This window comes from Camarhynchus parvulus, chromosome 8 (genome assembly GCF_901933205.1).
Source record: "Camarhynchus parvulus chromosome 8, STF_HiC, whole genome shotgun sequence".
NCBI classification, from domain to species: domain Eukaryota; kingdom Metazoa; phylum Chordata; class Aves; order Passeriformes; family Thraupidae; genus Camarhynchus; species Camarhynchus parvulus.
This window is the reverse complement of record NC_044578.1, coordinates 23623331-23640766: the sequence shown is the minus strand read 5'-3', so window position 1 is coordinate 23640766 and position 17436 is coordinate 23623331. Positions and strand designations below refer to the sequence as shown.

General features: G+C 43.5%; 1 protein-coding gene across 3 annotated transcripts in view; it reads right to left on the bottom strand.

Moving 5' to 3' along the window:
* C8H1orf21 (chromosome 8 C1orf21 homolog) overlaps nucleotides 1–17436 on the bottom strand; it is a 102589-nt gene that overhangs the window by 49639 nt on the left and 35514 nt on the right. For all 3 annotated transcript variants that reach the window (XM_030953607.1, XM_030953610.1, XM_030953611.1), the window contains exon 2: nucleotides 9333–9538. In XM_030953607.1, coding sequence (XP_030809467.1) covers nucleotides 9333–9426 — 94 coding nt within the window. In that variant the 5' untranslated portion in view covers nucleotides 9427–9538. The remainder of the gene's footprint in view (nucleotides 1–9332; nucleotides 9539–17436) is intronic.

Here is a 17436-nt window from a genome sequence, read left to right as displayed (position 1 = left end):
CCATTTCATTATCTCAGGGAAGATTTGAAAATACAACCTCAACATCCCCAAATCCAGTTAATGCTAAACACACAATCTCTGCCTTGCTTCCACTGTCTTTGTGTTCAGGATCTGAGGAAACACCGTATGTGAGATGGTATTGAAAAAACCTGCCATGTGATCATATAATTAAAGACTTTTGTGCACTCCTCTGTAATTACAAAGCCAAAGAAGAGTGCTGGTGGTGTGCACTCATAACTATCTTTCAGCTACCCAGATTTCTGCTTGCTGAAGCTATATAATTCATATATACATATATATATATAAATATATATATACACACACAGACACTTTTTTTCTACCTTTTTGTTTTCATTTAATTAACACAACTTCGAGGCAGACACTAGGTTTTTTTAAAGGAAACCATTTCTCAGGTAGAGGAGATTACAGCCACAGTGTTTGGCAGGAAGGATACCCAGTAAATGCAATTATCTAGCCCACTAAAAAGATGAAATTGAGAAATGAAAGCGGGGAGGGAACAAGCAGCAGGGAGATTAACTAAAGGAATGGACAGGAGGAAAACAAGGGGTCTGTGCCTTGAAAATACGACTGTTCATATGAAGTACCCAGGTGGGTGTCTGGATCCAGGCTGCCTTGAACACAGCACAGCATGGCCAGCTTGGAAAGGCTCCTTCAACTCCATTTCACTGCTCTGGTTTGAAATTCTCCCTCAGTAAGTTTAAAAAAAACCACCAAGCACAAAACACTTAATTCTTTTCAGGTTTTTCAATGTCATTAATGAAACTCCCAGTCTCTGCTGACCCTCCCTTCACCCCCATCAGTCTACGTACTCCACTGAACATTCCTCACTTTGGCACAGAACCTGTCAGGGACTATCCAGTTCCAGGAAAAACACCTAACTGACCATTTCTGTGAGCATCCCTCGTGCAGCACTGCAGGCTGTGCCTTTTACAGCCCCTCTAAGCTATCCACCCACCCAAAAGCAACTCCTGAACGGAGCTGCCCCAAGCATTCCCTGGAAATAAGTCATTACCACTCCACACCCTCGAAATCACACATCTCCTATTACTGCAAACACAGGATGAGGCGCCTTCAGTTTCCTTGTCAATAAAAAAGCCAATTCCTCTTTCCTTAACAAGCAATGCCATTCTCAATCAGTCAGCTATTAAATGAGATTGTTGCCCCGCAACGTATGACTTGAAATGGATTTTCATACCCTTTCTGGGATAGTAACTTTTTCCTATTAATATTGGGCTATCAAATTTTCCATGCTCATGGGCCTCCAAGAGTGTTTGTAAATCAGCAGCTATTTAATTTTTATTAATTCCAATATGGAAGGGACTGAATAAATACCTTGAACCAGCAACATCTCCTCACTGTCAGTATTTCTTTAAACCAAGAGGGGAGATCTAATGAAAACTTGATTTACAAAATACAGCACACATTTGCAGATGCAAAAGATACAGAAGTTAATTACATTATTTTACTTACAGACCATCTAGCAGCTCCAAAAGTAACCTATTGGAAAGATTAATATTTTACTCTGGTTACAGATTTTCCATGCCTTCTTCCCTTCCCTTTGGGCAACGCTTTTTAAAAGAAAGTTTTTAAAATACTGATGTCTGAAAGAAAAGAGTTTAGTAATAGCTAAAAAAAACACAAAACAAACCAACAATCCCACCCTGTGCATGCCTGGGAGCATTGTCCAAATGCTCCTGGAGCTCTGGCAGCCTTGGGGGCTGTGACCACTTGACAACAAAATACAGGGGATAACATGCATGCAATATAACAACTACAAGCATTACACAATTCAGGTGACTTCAGTGGGAAAAAACCCAACCCACTACACCCCCTTTTTTCCTCTGAATAGCTCGAGATCATTCATGGAGCCATAACTCCTGGAACAAAGGTGACTGCATGCTCCTTCCAGCACCACAGAACACAAAGTGCTCTGCACCCGAGCTGCCTGAACAGCCCCTGCAGTGCTCCTGTGGCAAGAGCAGAAAGGAAAAACAGAATTTAAAAGCACCCTAACCCTGATCCTTCCTGCCAGAGCCCCCACTCATACAGGTAAGAAGAAAAAGTGCATGGCAGGGCATAATAATGACAGCCCTCAGTAGAAGCCAGGCTTTTTTTTTCACAAGCACATGAAGAAAAAGTCTTAACATTTTCCATTTTGCTCCCATTTTTCTCTGGTGCTAGCTCAAGGCAGAGCACTGTCAGTCTTGGGCCTCTCCACAAGGAGAACATGAGACCACTTGGTTGTAATATTTATTGAAAATATCCATGATGGCACAGTGGTTTTGAGAATTACCTACTGGAAAAACGCCTTCTATGTTCAATTCCTCTATCCTATAAAGGCACCTCTGGCTGTGTGTGCCAAAGATACACAAATACTTATTGGTTACATACCTTTTCTTTGTATTTAACAGCTATTTCTACCAGTAGATATTTCCTACTATAACATTACAGCCTTAAAAATTTCAGTTTTGTGTTGCTGAAATGAATACACACCCATACAGCTACACAAGGCTTACCTGGGGAATTGGGAATTATTCCCTAGAGTGAGTCTTTTCTGCCCAAATTCCAGGCTTTGGGGTTTTCTCTTGGTTTTTTAGTTCTCCAAATTTGTGGCCCAGTAATAAAACACTTGGAAAATGGCTAAAGGAACACTGCAGTAACTGAAAGTAAATGGCATTTTTACCAGGATTTTTCCTTGTTTGCATGTCCAGGTAGGCAATGAACGCCAGAGATCGTCTTGAAAAGATTAAGTGAAAAACTAAGCGTGTCTGTACCATAAACAAAACGGATTTCCTTTAGCACCAAGGCTGCCAGAAAACACATCCCGGCTCCTTCCTAGCCAGCTCCAAAGGCGGATGTATGGCCCTATTTATAGCCCACTAATGCAATTGTGAAATCCACACCCCTTGCACTCCATTTCTGTGGGCTGGGAATGGACTCTCCATGGGGTAAGCAGCTTGGAGGAAAGGTCACTCCTAGAATAACACCACGTTCTCTCTGCCCTCCCTCCAGGGACTGCAGAGACTCGGGGTCCCTCAGAGCCCTCTGGGGTGCTCTGATGCTGATGGAGAGCTTGCAAAAGGGGAAAGCTCACATGAAAATAAGCAGCAAGGAAGTGATGACCTGCCTTGTCGGAATTCAGGACATCCCTCTGGCTGTCCTGGACTGCCAGGACCCCTGCCAGGGGGCTCAGAGACCCTGGCACAGAGCCCAAAACACCTGTGGTTTTGATTATGACCCATGGAGCAAATTAGCAACCTTATATGAAGATCTGCAAGCCACAACAGTTTAAGTGGAATGATAGTGAAGTTATCACGGGGTGAAAAATAGATTTATGGGTTTTTTAGAATGGGGGTTCAGGGGGCAAGATGGAGGAATCTGGGCATGTCCAGCCTTTCTCCTTCTTGGCCTCCATCTTCTGCTGTGATGGTGGCACTTACAGATTGGTTTAGAGTAGAAGCTCACTGTCTAACATAGGTGATAGGTATTGGAAAGTTATTGTAAATATTGTATACGTAGTTTTTTGTATAAAAAGACAGCACCACCCCAGGGCAGGCAGAGTGCCTCTGACTGTCCTGTTGAGCGGACCTCAGCTGGACAGGAGAAAGAATTTTATAGATAAGGAACAATAAACAACCTTGAGACCAAGAAATGAAGAGCTCTGGCTCCTTCTTCAAGCACTGGGCTGGGAAAAGAGACTTTCTAATGTATCTTGTGGTCACTCAGACAAGCTTGAGACCCCCAAGACTGCCTGTGATTAATTTCTGCTCCTAAAACAGGGATATCAACTGTTTGTCCACCTTGGCTCACCTTCTGTCTCTGCACTGTAAATCCCCACTGGAAGTGGCGAGTCCAACTGTGTGTGCATCGTTCCAAACCCAGCACTGCAAAGATCTGGGTAAAAACAGTTCCCTTCCACTGAGGAGAATGACTGTGCAGAATAATTCCCTCATCTAACACCATGACAAGGGGTTGTAAAAACAGTCCAAGAAGATTAACCACCAGAAGAAGGTCACTATAGAGTGTGAGGGCTGTCTAATTTATGGATACCTGTTCCAAGCCCAGGTCTCTTTCAGGTAGGAAAACCTCAGCAACCTTTCCATGGCAAAGATCTTCTATCCATTCAGGAAAGACATCTCTTTTTGGGTCTTTCTAATTACTTTTTTCAAATAGGCACCGAGAAATATCTTCAAACACTGTTGCTCTACTGCCTGGACCATTTACAGCTAAGTAATTTTCCAGCACCCAGGTATATAAAAAGCTACTCTCCCATCACTTCAGAACTGGTTTTCTTCTCTGCTGGATCAATGAAAATAGACACTGAAAACCAATCTTGCCAAAAGAGGCAAGGTACATTCTTGGAGCCGGTAGGAACCTTTCCACAGACGTGGATGTCACCCCAAAGGAACACCAGATCAGTGTTTCTGCACTTCCAAGGGGGAAAAAATGGGGAAAAGAGTAGGAGAAGGGAGAACTATTTCAACCACCATCATTACACACAGACCACAATTAATGGACAGCTGCTGTCAGTCCCTGTCAGTCCTGAGTGCACTAAGAGGCCACAACCAGCCCCTTGAGAGCCCACCTGCATCTCCTGCCCATGGTCCAGGAGCTCTGCTTCTGCTGAGACTTGGGCCTCCAGTCCCTGCCAGAGCAGGTCTGCCTGCCTCTGGTCCCATCTCCTGGAAGGACCTCAGCCCCACATTGTAGATATCTTCTCTCCCATCTCTCCTGTCTCCAGCCTTATCTCCTGGTGCTCCTCACTGCATTTCCTGGATCTGGTCCCATCTCCTGGAAGGACCTCAGCCCCACATTGTAGATATCTTCTCTCCCATCTCTCCTGTCTCCAGCCTTATCTCCTGGTGCTCCTCACTGCATTTCCTGGATCTGGTTCATTGCCATGCCTAGGACTGCTCTTTTTGTAATCTTTATATATCTATATTTCTGTGCTGGAGAGGGAGGAAGAGCTTGTTTTGTTACTACTCAGAGCCAACCCATAGTCCAGAGCAGCCTCTTCCCTCTTCTGCAAATGCAGCACTTTTCCCAAGAGCTATAAAGATGAGCCACTTCTGTACATGAAAATACAGTTTTAATTCACGTGGAAAATGCTTTTTTTGCACATATTGATCATGAAAACATAACCAGACAAAACCTGGGGGTGCGGTTTAGTTTTGTTTTGATTTTCTTTAAACTCTGTTGCTTCCTTATGGTAATAAAATAGTAAATTATTGACTTACCAAGGGTGTTCTCAGAGTTACACAAATACATCATAAATACATCATAAACCCAGATAACACATGCAATTTTGTTACATTTCCCACAAGAATATAACCTTGGTGGGTAGGGTTTTGTTCTATTCCTTTCTCTCATTTCCTGAAGCACTTGTTTAGAGCTGCCCCGTTTACTTAGATAAGAAGCAGACTATCAACAAATTGCTAAACAAGGCAAGGAAAGAGAATCACAGAACAACAGAATGGTTTGGGTTGGAAGGGACCTTAAAGACTATCCCACTCCTGCCATGGGCACAAACACCTTCCACTAGCCCAGGTGGCTCCAAGCCCCATCCAGCCTGGCCTTGTGCATGAATCAATTTTTCAATCTCATTATAATACTTTACTGCTGAAGATTTCCTTTCCTAGCCTTCTCAGCTGTTCTGAGATAAACTGCTTTATAAACGATTGTGCTTTGGGTTCAGCTTTATTTAGACAGGTTTAGCAATTGAGCTGCTCCTAATAACAGAAATCCCACCACGATATTCCCATTTTGTCAGGAAATTCTGACCTGACATGTTCACTCCCCCTTTTGCAAAGCACCAAGGAGCTCCATGGAAACATCTGGATTAAGCCTCTCAGACTAATGAACACATTCTAGAATTTATTTTTTTCCCAAATCACATTACCACTTATTTTCTTACAGAAAGAATTACTTCAATGACCTCCTCCTCAACGGAACATCCCATAATTTTTTATAAAGGCACAAATAAAATTAATCTACAGGAGATGTTATATTATTAAAACATATGCTGAAATCAACAATGCTTAAGGCTCTATCATGGCATTTTGTTCTTCATTGGTATTTACATATTACAGTTCTTATGTATTGCCCTGGAAATCAGCTTTGAAGTGGAATGATGAATAAATGAAGATTTATTATTACTATCCTTATTAGAGGGATTTTAAAGTCATTAGAGACCAACAGACATAATAATCATATTATATTCAATCTTCTCTAGAACATCTCCTTTGATAGGCCTGCTAACTCAATTATTTAAATATATATTACAGCAAAATGCAGCATGACTTCTACAGCTTGGGATAGGGTGGAAATTTTTATGTTTTGGTTTCATTTACCAGGATTTGTCCTTACAGAAATTCATGGGTTTCACAATGGGTTTCTTGGTTTTGAACACCAGGATTTCAAATTCACAGCAAGCACCTGGCTCAATGTGTCTGCTCAGCTAAAATAAAAGGTTAAAAGCTGGGGAAGAAATAGGGTACTAGAGATCAATCTTAACCTGCAGTGACTTCTAAAAGTTCAAAAAAAGAAATCTCTCAGAAGCCATGATCTCCCAATAGTCAATACACTTGACTGCAACCAATCCCACCATGAAAGAAGAGAAAGATCCAGAGGTTCTGAGGAAGAGCCAAAGCAGAACTGCACCACTCTGAGAAGCTCAGAAAATTCTCTCTGGATTCAATGTCAGTCAAGTAGAAACTACTCATGGGGAAAAAAAATCCAAACACTGCTTAACTGGAAAGTACAATCCTTACTATTGACTCCTTCTGCCTGCAGCTTGTCTGGGGCAGGTGCTAGAGGAAGGAAGGTGAGCTGCTTCCAGTGGGGTGTAGTCACACAGTGAGGGGCAATTTCCTGTCAGCCACATCCCTCAGAGCCCACTGCCTGCCCAGGGAAGGCAGCACCAGCACTCTGCTCTTTTCCTTTAATCCTCTCACTGCTGTGCAAATCCCTCAGGACTTCCTCCCCTAGTGAAACATCTGAGGCAATGTGGCCATCACAGCCATGAGGCTCATCCCTGCTGCTTCTGCACAGGCACCTGATGTCCCCTTGGTCCCCAGGTGCCAACCCTGCCTGTGCTCCTGCCCATACCCAGCATGGCTCATGCTCACTGATATTCTCAGGGTGTTACTGACACATCAGCCACCTTCCAACCCCATCTGACTTCTGCTTCCTTTACTTTGCAGCCTCCTTGCCAAGAACTAACCTCTAATTCCCTCTCCATCACCTCCTGGCTCCTTGTTTCCCTACCACTCACCTTGGTTTAGCTCTGCCTATTCATACTGCAGGGGATTTTCAATGCCCAGAGGCAGCACAGATACTCTGCTCATGGCCACTGGCTGGGTGAGACACTTCTGTCCCTTCCTAAAAATAAGAATGGAAGCATCGGGTGGGGATGCCCTGGCACAGGGTGCCCAGAGAAGCTGTGGCTGCCCCTGGATCTCTGGAAGTGCCCAAGCCCAGGATGGATGGGGCTTAGAGCACCCTGGGGCAGTGGGAGGTGTCCCTGCCCATGGCAGGGGTGGCACTGGAGGATCTGTAAAAACTCCAGCTCAACCTCCTCCTGCACCCAGCTCCTGACCTAGAAGCTGTCTTTCAACAGCAAGGGGAAAATGTGACTTCTATGGTTACCAATCAATGAGTTAAGTCAGACTCCAACTCTGCTAAGAAGGAATCAGTCATGGACTCAGATCCTTAGGAATGACAAATCCAACACCTAAACTAAAGCATGGGCCAGGAAATGGTTAAGAGCAGGAAGCACTCCTCACAGTACAATACAGAAGGATTTACAGCCCTCAAATGGATCCCAGAATACCTAAATGATACTGCTGACACCAGTCCAGCTCTATAAATGGGAGCTTTTTAAAATCCCTTCAATCTTCTTGATCCTCTGACTCCAGAAGCTACTTTAAGTTTCCTGTGTTGAAGTTATGATCTTTGGCCCACAGCATGTGGTTAAACCACCACCAAAAAAAAAGAAAAAGACTGAGACTCACATTTGGCCAAAAATTGCTCCCTAAGTATAAGCTAAAATCTAAACTCAAATTCCTCTGAGCAACTGATAGAATTTTCTGTTTATGACAGCACTTAAAGCCTATTTAAACAAAAGTAATGTACTGAGCTGACAATTCCAAACCCAGCATCTCCCAGGGATGAGAAAGAGGGCTGAACAGTCCTGAAATTTGTTCAACAACTGCTTTCTCTTCAGGTAACACCTCTGGGAATTCTTACTCTGGGATCCAGTGGGAGACCAAGCCAGCCCTCAGAAAGGCTGGAAAAAGCACCAGGGAGGTTTGGTGTACTCATTACCAAGGTACCAGTTTTGAGAATAACAGCACCAAAGAACTTAGTCACAGCTGACTTAACTTTCAGGCAGACATCTGCACAGATCTAGAAATATCATTTCTGAACAGTCTTTCAGATAATTCCTGACATTTTAAAATCTGTATTGAAAGATTTACATCTTTATCGAAGAAAAACTTTGTGTATACTGACAGAACCTGGGGCAAAAAAAAAAAAACAGACAAAAAACCATGAAGCTGACTATGATTTTATCTCCTATCATTTTACCTCTCCTGATGCACAAGACCTGGATCACAGACCAGTCTTCACAGTGAACCAGATGTTTTCATCCAACATTCCCAGCTTCCCAGCACCACTAAATCCCTCAGTTTCTAGTTTCACTGTCCCTTCAAACCCTGTTTGCTACAGGACTTCAGAACTAATGTTTTATTGCTTTACAGAAGTGAGGAATTACTTTTCCTCCCAAACGGATTTTCAATTTTTAGGAAATGAGTAAACTATGTTATTACCCAATGGCATATAAACGTATAACAGAGACACACACATATAAATACATATATAAATATATATGTAAAAATACATATATAAATATATATGTAAAAATATATATATAAATATATATACAAACACATATTAAAATATATATAAATACATATATAAAGATATATATAAATACATATATAAAGATATATATAAATACATATATAAAGATATATATAAATACATGAGAGAGTTGTGCAACTTGTTGTCTTTGAGCTATTCCAGGACTTGTGGAGGTAAAGACAGTACATCACTTAAAATGTTATTTTTTCACTAAGGATTTCACCTGTTTCAAGTGTCATGATATCGTCCCCCAGATGGGCCAACTGCTCTGCCATTGTGGCATATTTTAACAGGCATTTTGCTTTGTGTTTGGTGAAAGGTTAAGACTCCCTCGTACACCTTCCAGGACACTTGTGGTACTGGGACAAAGACAATCCTGCGACACTCACCCCCAAACACATCTCCGTTCTGGTAGTTCTTGCCCTTCTGAGTTTCCTCTTCGTTTTGAACAGTGGACACATGCTTGGCGGAGGCACAGCCCATAGCTTCATTCAGACAGCTCCAGCTGCACCGAACCACAGATCATCTCTAGCGACACCCGCTCATCCTGGCAGGAGGAATCCACCTCCCCGCTCGGCTCCCGCGTGCCTTCCACCTAAACACGGCCAGAGAGAGAGGAAAATGTTCACACAGGGAACCCTTCACATGATGAGCTTCAAGGAGATAAAAAGTGGAGTTTGTGAGGAGGAGCACAAGGGCACAGCTTTAGGCTGCTAAAACCATATTCCATTACAGCTTGTCATGATAAAGGTGCCTCCAGCCTGCCCTGGGACAGAGCAGTTGAACTCAAAGCCTCCTCCAGCCTGATTCTTTAATCCATGGCTTGAAGAAAGCAGCATGCAGATCTGTTTCCCACCCAGCCAGCTATTCTCACAGAATACAGAGGGTTTTGGGAGAGGAGATAAAAAACATCAATATCTGCTACTCCTGCTCCTTTTACCTATCTACCCATCGAGCCAGATTTCTTAAAAGCATTTTACTGATTAAGAGCTGCTAATTGCAAGTGTTGGGACAAAATAACCTCTCTAAATCAATTAAAGATCTTATGTTCCCAGATGTGAAAGGCGATAGTCAGCTGTATTATCTTTTCTCTACGTGTTCATTATTTTACTCAATCCATAAAACCTCCATCGCTCAAAAAGACAACCACCCCCATTTTAAGATGGAATAACACTCCCTGAACAGTCCAGATGTCACATAAAACAAAAGGGAAAAGAAAAATGGAATCCAGAACTGTAATATTTTACGTTAAAAAGAAATTTAAATTAATGAACTGTTTATTGCTAAATGGTTCTGCACTGGAACAAAAGCTACCTCAAAGTTTGGTGAGATAACCTGGTTTGCCTTTCCACCAGCCAAACTTTTCAGAAGGAAGAAAAGTCAGAAACTCTCTCTTTTGCCAAGTTTTTTAGCTCAGCTGTAGCATAAGATCATACACACCATTTCTTAATTCATTACTTCTGAGCATGTACTTTACAAGGCTGTGGCTCATTTTGCTCCATGCTGACCACAAGTTCATGTGTAACATCAGACAAGTACTCTTACCTAAGGAGAGCTGGGTGAGATGATCTTTAAGGTCCCTTCCAACCCAAAGCATTCTGTGACACAGCAGTACCCATTCCAGCAGAAATGGATAATCCCAAGGGAAATGGTGGCTTTGCTTTCCCTGAGCACTCAGCACTGGGCAGCTCAGTGACACACCAGCACACGGTCTAGGAGGGTTCTGCTCCTGCCTCTGCAGGGATTTTCCTGCCCATCCCCAAAGCCACAGACATGAGGATGTGGCAGCCAGGCTCAGAGTGATTCCATTCAGCAGACCATGGCTTTCAGCAAGCAAGGGGAAGGAGTCTGGATGCAGAACCACCTCTAACTCCTACTCACAGGCAGCTTCCCCCTTCTCTCCACAGAGCAGTGTTTCTCCTCCACTTGGCAAGGGCATTCCAGAACACACAATGTGTATCTGCTGACCCCTGCTCCCAGCAGTCACCCTTGCCTAGTTTTATCTCAGTACATCCCCCTACATGCTATGTTCCTTTTTTCCTTTTCTTATAAATGCACACCTGAGCCTGAATTTCTCATTCCCCCATCCTTCTCTTCCCCCTTGGACAAAGGTAATTACTCACTCCAAAGCACAGGATTTTATAGGATCACAGAAAAGTTGGGGTTGGGAGGGCCTCTAAGCTCATCTCACTGCAACCTCTGCCATGGGCAGGGACTCCATCCTCTAGCCCAGGCTGCTCCAAGCCTCATCCAGCCTGGTCTTGGACACTTCCAGAGACCCAGGGGCAGCCAATGTTTTGGGCAACTAACACCAGGTATTGCTGCTGTTAGTGGAAGGGAGTGAGCATACCCCTCCGCAGCTATTTTTTAACCCTATATGGTTACATAATTTCCCCCATCCCAGAAAATGCAGATTTTACAGGAAAAGTCACTATAAAGCCAGGGAAGTCCCTCAGTTTTTGCAGTTCAGGGAGGGTCACAGCTGACAGTTCATCCTCTCCTGTGTCCAAGTGGCAGCCTGCACTAAGGTCTTCATCTCACTGTGGGGGGGAAACAAGGATCCAAAAGGATTTAAAGCATCAGCCAGGCTGTGCTTGGAGATAGGTAAACACACAGAGGTGTGGGAGATGGAGGAGAAACAGCAAACTGGGAGAGGGAACTGCTACCTGGATTGGAAATGAAACAGGGACTTATCTTCCCAGAGGACATAAATCTGGTTAAAGACAAGAGCTTTTAATGGACCAGCTGGAACAAATGAGGGGGTAAACATGACCAACAGAGCCTGGCTGTCTGACTGACCAACTGACTTCTGGTTTAAAATACAACCAGTAGTATTATTCCAGGGAAAAGGGTGTGGCCAACTATAGGAAAAGGAGCAAGGGAATGCTTGATGTAACCATGGAAAGGATGTGGAGGTGTTTGGGTGACACCTGGGTAGGAGGCTGTCCTGGGGGAGTCACTGCCCACCACAGCCCAGCCTCTCTGAGCAGAACTGCAGGCACAGAAGAACCTGTTGAATGAATTATGCTCCTGCCATATTCAATTATTTTTCCTGTTTCCTTTTCTGCCTCTCAGCAGGGACTGTTTACAAAAGGGAAAACAGCTGCTTAGTAATAAAACCCAAATGTATTTCACAAAGGAGCAGTGGGATGGGTTTAGGAAGGAGATTTTTTATGAGGCTTTATACAGCCAGCATGCAGCACAACAAATTGCAAAATACTTAATTATTGATCAGTGCCCAGGATGGTGATGGTCCCAGGATCACTGAGCTGCATGAACAATCAGGAACAAGGGGATACAGAACAGGAATGCAGAAGGATAAAGCTCTTTGGGGAAGAAAGGGAAAAATATCCACTGTCAAATCTCTCCTGCAGCATTTTGGTAGCACACATGAACCTCTAAAATATGGTCACGTTTGAAGGCACACTGTGATTAAAGGAAACAGATGGGGATACAAGAACTGGAAGTTTTACCTTTTACATTAAAGAACAGCAATCACAGCAGCACCTGAAAAAGCCATACAATTAACAGTTGGGTTATGGAGGGAAACTTCTCCTGGTGCCAATAAACTGAGCTGAGAAAGCTACTGAAAAATGACCGCCAAGGTGAGTCTAACACACACTTCCAGGCATGTTCCTTGGACTGCTGTTAACATAGTGCTGTGAGACACAGGTAACTATACACAACCCAGGGACAGCAGAGGATTTAATACCAAGAACAGAGTGGGAGGAAAGCAGCATTAATTTCACAGGGGATGAAATCCATGGAACAGGACAGCAGGATGCTCCCCAGCCTTGGGAAACCTCCCTTGCCTGAGGACCAGAGCCCTCAGGAATGAGGTCTGGGAATCACTCAGAAGAGAAGTGCTGGTCCTCACTCAGTGGGATGCCTGGCAAAGCTTTGGGGATGTGAAACACAGCACTTCACAGGGCACCAGAACAACACATCCGCTCCTCCTCCTCCTCCCCCACTTCTGCACAAATGTAATCTTCCCTTTTGTCTTCCAGAGCATTTTGGGGGCACACAAATTTTCAGAAGCCAAAAATAAAAAGAAGAAGAAAACCTCAAACCATTTGCAGTTCATGTTCACCACCCACCATCACTAATTATCAAGATTTGAGAGGCAATTTGCAGGCTCCAATCTGCAAAACACTGGTGAGAAAAATCTCTCAGGCAGATCAAAAGTGTCTACACCACCCCCAAATGAAATGCAGCAGGTTGAGGATTAACATCTTACACGTGGGTCAGAAGAAGACTAGAGGCACTCTCAGATGCTGTGCTTTGTACCCCACGTTTCTTCTGAGCTAAAAATGGGGGAGCTCAACTCTTGGAATAGAGAATACCTTTGGAAACCCTCAGCAATTCCTTTCTTCTTTCTTCTGAGCAATGTCTATGATGTGTTTTTTCTTTTACCAACTCTGTCAACACTTCATTAATCCACTCATTACGCCCTCACCTATTATTTCTGATGGTCAAAGGCTGCATCCTTGACAAAACACGTTTTGCTTCCACAAACACTTCATACAAATGCAGGACTTCCAGTATTTTACAACAAATGCATGTTAATTCTTCCATTACAACAGGTGTATTTGTTTTCACCTTTATTGCATTGAGATAACTGATCTTGCATCATCTTCAGGCTGCAGATACATCCACAAGTTTCTTTCCGTGCTGACCACATAGGAAATCAGGTTAAAATTTCACAGTGCTCAAGAGATCAAAGCAACAAGTTTCATGCAACCATGAAAAACCCCCAAGCTACAAAAGCCATCCTTGGCTTTTCCTATGAAACAACCTGTTCCAGGCAGAAATTGAGGATTTCACTTACTGCTACTAACTACATTTATTTCCTATAAGAAATAGGCCTGTTTGATTTCCATTTCATTTTTTTTCCCAAGAAGAAGAAAGCAGAAAATAATCTGGAATTTGTCCTGCACAAGGGGTGCTCACAGTTAGCACCTGGGACTTCTCCACTGCAACATCTCTCTACCTCAGCTACCCTCCACCACAAAAGATGGCTTTTCTTGGGTTTTATTCAACAGCCAAAAGGCATTTTTGGACCCAAAAAGATATCACTTTTGCCTTTGAAGTGCACCAATGGCCTAAGGAGGGAAGGAAAAAATATTAAAAATAAAAAAAGTTCAGTAAGGTCTCTTTCTCCTTCTTCAAATTATTCAAATTGCCATGAATAGTGCAGTTATATTGACTGACTAACCCACTGACTTGCTAAACAAGCAGGGCTATATGAACAGCAGAATGAGTGGTGCAAACACTCTGGAGCAACATCTTCCAGTGGCACGAGGGGGAAAAGAAAAGTCAAAGTGAGTGGTGACTTCTGTTCCTTGGGAGCCATGGACAGAACGTGCTGCCCTCAGCCACTGGTACAAACAGCCAGGAAATGAAGCATTTTCTGCCCCTCTATGAAAGGTTTGCCCCTGTGATGCTCAAGTCCTGTGTTTATCGCAATTTCAGCCAAATTTGCTGATCTCATTTTCTTTTGCTTGCAAGCAGGATTTCTGCTGATCCAGTACATGGGGTTTGATATATTAAAGCAACAAGTGATTTCCAAATAGAAAAGCTCTCAACAGCATCATGATACTTCCTGGAAGCATCTTCTCCTTGCTCAGACTCTTGAGGACAAATACCACCAGTAAATCCATGGAAAAAGGTTTCAAACATCACAGAGTAAAATACAAATATGGAAGGGAAAGGGAATTGCATTGCAATCATCCTCTTCATTCACACAGGGTGGAGTTAAAGTAAAATCAGTGTGAAAAGACCAACAGCACATGAGATGTCAGTCATACAACTTACCATTTTTCCAAAGACAATTAATTACGTTTCATTCTGAATTTCTTTTACCCTCAAATACTTTAGGAGTAGTGATACAAAGATTACCACCACCATTACAGAATGCAGTTCTAATATTTAATAACTTTCCCCTCTCTGTGAGAATTAATAGACAAAATTCTGAAGATAGATGAGATTTAACTGGCTGGGAAGTTTTAGTTTGCACACAGAGATGGCCTGTTTCAGGTGAGAACCCAAACTTTGCAAACATATTTCATCTGCACAACCTCTTCCAAACCTGCAGCAGTACCAAAGGCTGCCTGAAGCAGGTACTACTCAATCAGGTTTCCAAAGATTCAGGACATTTATCCTCAATATTTTCAGAAAAAACCAAGATGTTTTCATAAAAAATAAGATTATATGACAATATGCAGAGAACACCTAAATACTTCCTGCTTCTACAGCAGAGATTGCTGTGGTTGTTAGAAGGACATGGCAGAGAGATGTCCACAGAACCATGGAATGGTTTGGGTGAGAAGGGACTTTAAAGCCCATTCCATCCCACCTCTCCCATGACAGACACCTTCCACTGTCCCAGGCTGCTCCAAGCCCTGTCCAACCTGGCCTTGGGCACTGCCAGGGATCCAGGGGCAGCCACAGCTTCTCTGGGCACCCTGTGCCAGGGCCTGCCCACCCTCACAGGGAACAATTCCTTCCCAATAGCCCATCTGACCCTCACTAAAAAAGACTACAGTCAACACCAGATAACTAAAAACCCACCAGCAACCACCGTGAGGGATCTGATTAAAAGCAACAAGACCTTTCCACTGATGTTAGGTGGCCTGAGGTCACTTCCTGAACCTCCAGTGTCATGAAACAAAGATTGTTTTGTGATTTATTTCCAAAGGGATCTTGAAAATGCAGTGCTGGTGGTGGCACCTCAGGCTGATGTGAAGTGACACACTAGGCAGGACTACAGAAAAGCCAGTTCCATTTTCAGTATATGACTTTCTTGTGTATCTAAGAATAATCTCCAGCATTTACCGTAATGGGAAGGTAGCTCAAGCACCTCTAAAGTTTAAAAAAAGCAAGCAATAAGCTCTCCCATTTAATTTTATTTCTGTCTTCATGGTTTAAGAGTAAGATGTGCTTTACTGAGCAGGACACAGTAAAAGGCCCTGAGGTACAGGAACAGAGATTTATACAATATTTAATACGCTCCAAGCACAGGTCTGAGCATCATCTCCCTTTTGAAGAGTCACTCCCCTTGCTCTGCCTTAATAAAATAATTTAAAGATGCAACCATTACATCTAGGCAGTCACCACAATCATGTCAAACCACACTAAAATAATTGATGTAGAAGCTGCAGCTGCTTCATCAACAAGACCCTGCTGCTTTGGAGGAAAACCTTGAGGGATAATTACCACACTGAAAAAACAGCCTTGTTCTCCTGAATTCCTCTCATCCTCCCACCAGGGCTGAGGGATCAATCTCCAAATGTCAACACTGACTCTGGCCTGGAGCTGAGCTCTTTTAAAGACTGCCCCTCTCCCACAAAAAGCAGTGGTTTAACAGGTCTCTCCTAAAAATGTGAAGCACATACTTCTTTATTTCAACAGGAAAAGCATCAAGGACCTAATACCACCCACTAAGTGTGGTAGTGAAGACCTGGAACTTTAAATGTCTGATTTTCATTTCTTGTTCTTTCACACTTTGATTTCCTTCCCCAACTACTTCTTAATCTTTCCTGTGCGCCACCATGAAGGTAGAAATAACCACTCTGAGATGGGTCCAATGCAATTATCTGTAATTGCACATTTGCAGGGTCTCACCTCCCTTCAGACCCACTGATTTATCATAACAGCTCTACAACAAGAAGCCCCACAGTCAGCTGACTGGTTATTCCCTAGAAAATTCTTTAAAATATTCACAAATGTGATGAGAGACCCTGGCATCTCCAGCTCCATCAATGAATGATGAATTCATACACAGCAGCAAGTCACCTCTCTGCTCTAAAATCCAGCACAGAATTACCCCACCTCACAAAACTGCTTTGACTCTGCCTTGAATATACACTCTCCAGTTATGCTGTGAGCTTCCAGCTTCCACATGGACACCTTTCCTTGCATGCTGGTAAGCTTGGCCAAACAATATATCTGGGCCAAATTCCTGCCCACAGAGGAAGAGGAAAGCAGCTGCAGCTGGAGAGGGGTGGCTGGATGTCCCTGGATGTGTCTGCACCCACACAGAGCCCACAACCCACCCCCAGCTCACTTCCAAGGCATTTTCATCCAAAGAGCTACAGCAGGAGCTACTTTATGTGCCACTGAGGATAAACACAACACAGAGCAACTGAAGGGGCTGAGATGCTGGGGACCTGCTGCCAATGTGTCAGCAAGGAAACATTTGCCATATGCACGTCTGCTGCTGCTGTGCAATTAGGGGATGGAGCGGCTTCAAGGGGCCTCCTCTTCTGGCAGATGAGCTAGAGAAATAAGAAATCTTTCTTCACTAACCTGATAACACTTAAATGACAGAATAAGTGCAGAGATGCTGCTCAAAACCACAGGAGGTGACTCATCCAGGCTGCTGAGGAGCAATCCCAGCACAGGCACCCATTCCATGCACGTCTGCCTCCTCCGTGGCTCAACCAGCAGCTGCAATCTTGCTAAAAATCAGCAGGTAAAATTCAGGATAAGAGC